The sequence below is a fragment of the Fukomys damarensis genome, unplaced genomic scaffold, assembly GCF_012274545.1.
Source record: "Fukomys damarensis isolate Sample0158 unplaced genomic scaffold, DMR_v1.0_HiC HiC_scaffold_11, whole genome shotgun sequence".
Taxonomy (NCBI): Eukaryota; Metazoa; Chordata; class Mammalia; order Rodentia; family Bathyergidae; genus Fukomys; species Fukomys damarensis.
In genome coordinates, this window is record NW_022900923.1 from 1,497,794 (window position 1) to 1,499,756 (window position 1,963).

At 45.5% G+C, this 1,963-nt stretch overlaps 1 protein-coding gene across 2 annotated transcripts in view; it reads left to right on the forward strand.

Moving 5' to 3' along the window:
- The first annotated feature begins 455 nt into the window (after positions 1–455).
- Positions 456–1,963, forward strand: part of Taf1a (TATA-box binding protein associated factor, RNA polymerase I subunit A) — an 18,772-nt gene continuing 17,264 nt past the window's right edge. The window contains exons 1-2 of one of the 2 annotated variants that reach the window (XM_010642480.3): positions 456–723; positions 1,605–1,727. In XM_010642480.3, the coding sequence (XP_010640782.1) occupies positions 1,607–1,727 (121 nt within the window). In that variant the 5' untranslated portion in view covers positions 456–723; positions 1,605–1,606. Of the gene's footprint in view, positions 827–1,604; positions 1,728–1,963 lie in introns of both variants that reach the window. The other variant, XM_010642479.3, reaches the window with a different exon arrangement.

Below are 1,963 nucleotides of genomic sequence, written 5' to 3' on the forward strand. Positions count from 1 at the left end.
GAAGTAAAAGAAGAATAAAGAAGAAGTCTGTTTGAATCTGAGCATGACTCAGTGTGTTTACTCTCGGTGAATCCTCACAGGGTTGGGGCCTGCGGCCGGGCCCCCGACGTAGCAGCTCGCGACAAGAGCCACCGGTATCTCCGTTGTGAGGTGGGTCTATCTTTCCAGTGAGCTTCTTGGGTGAAATGACTGGGCCCTTGTTACTGTTCGCTTCGTCCAGGAGCCTTTGCACACCACAACTTCCATTGTAGTGGAAGTTTTCCATTTTAAGGATGAAGACCGATAAAATGTAAATCTAGAGCCAAATCTATGTGAAAAAAAAAAAAATCACCCCAGTGTTTACTTCCGGGGTCATTCCCAAAACCACTTCCAGGGTCATGTCCAAAAATCACTTCCTGGGTCGAAGAGCTAACAGCCACATTCCCAGCGCAAAGAAGAGTTAGGGGCGGAGGGCGTGTGCGCGCTGCCTGGGCGCCTGAGGCAGGTTCTGCGCATGCTCACAGGGAACGTTCGCTACTTCCGCTTCCTGTGCGTCTCAAAGCGCGGGCTCCGGAGAAGGTAGTCCGCGGCTCCTATTCGCGTTTCTGACTGATGCTGGGTTCTTGCTGCAGACTACGTCTAGCGACCCTGCATTTAAACGGGAGCGGGAAGACTGTTGAAACTCACCCGGATTTCCTTCTGGATGTTCTGATGCTGTGGAGTCTTGGGATCTGAGGAGGCGAGGTGGGGAGGAGAGGTTTTGGTTACCGCGGCAACCGGTGCGCGCCAACGTGCGTCTTTGGGGATCCTGGCATAGCCTTCGAGTTGAGGCTCCTTGGGTTACATTGTGAGTTGGATTCAAATCAACATGCCATTCAGACTTGTTTACTTAGCCACACAGTTTGATTTTAAAAGGTTTTCCCTGGCTGCTGTGTAGAGAAGCAAAATCTGAGAGTTCCGGTGAGAAAGCCTATTCGGTCGAGGCACAGTGTGAAGGTACCCCAGCAGGATTAATTCTGTAGGGCGCCAGAGAGGCCCAAAAGCTGGAGAAAATCCAGGAGATGGTAGCGAAGCTGACCTGCTCACTTTGACGTGCGGAATGAGCGAGGGATCTCCAGTTCACCTTGAGGATTAATTCCGGACCAAGCTTGGCTTATGACTCTTTAGCCTCATTTCCCACAATCAAACTGTAGTCCCTCAGTTTCTTTTCAATATTCACACAGGAAGAGATGTCATCTGCCTCGGATTGTGAAATAATTTATAGGTCAAGTACTTAGTAAGGATCAAATAAATATTAGCTACTGCTAATACTCCTGTTGTACTTGTTATATTGTTTTGTTATGCATTTCACTGTTTCTCTAGATGTTGGCTTTCTTTCAATTAATGGATTATCTATTGTGTTTTGGGGTGTACTTGACATACAGTAATGGATCATTTTTCTTATTGATCATTTTGGATGCTGCTGAAATTTCATCTTGTACTTTGAAAGAGTTGCCAGCTGCAGTGAATTTTGCTGGTCAAATGATACTTTATGGATGAGTTGATGGTGATTTTTCCATGTAACTCAAGCCTGTGAGTTAAGATACACCAAAGGGAGCTGATACTGTATTTTTGGTCTGGAATAGATATGACTGATTTCAGTGAAGAACTGACAAGGCCTGGGTCAGAGGATGACCAAGTGGAAATATCTGCGGTCTCTGGTACAGGAATGCACTTTCCGTGGCTTCAGGAGCATCTGGATGCTGTAGGTAAGTACACGATGAGGAAGGAGCCTGTTCCCTGTAGAGCAGGCAGTGGTGAGATTCAGCGTAGGTATAAGGGATGACGGCTGGTTCCGTTTTCAAGGTAGGAATACTATGTAAGTTTTTTTTTCTTTTGGCTGTTACCAAAAGAGAAATAACAAAGAGAATCTTTTTTCTTTTAAAATCCCTTATCTTTCAATTAATGAACAGTCTATATTAAAAAGTACTTTTTTTTTTTTTTT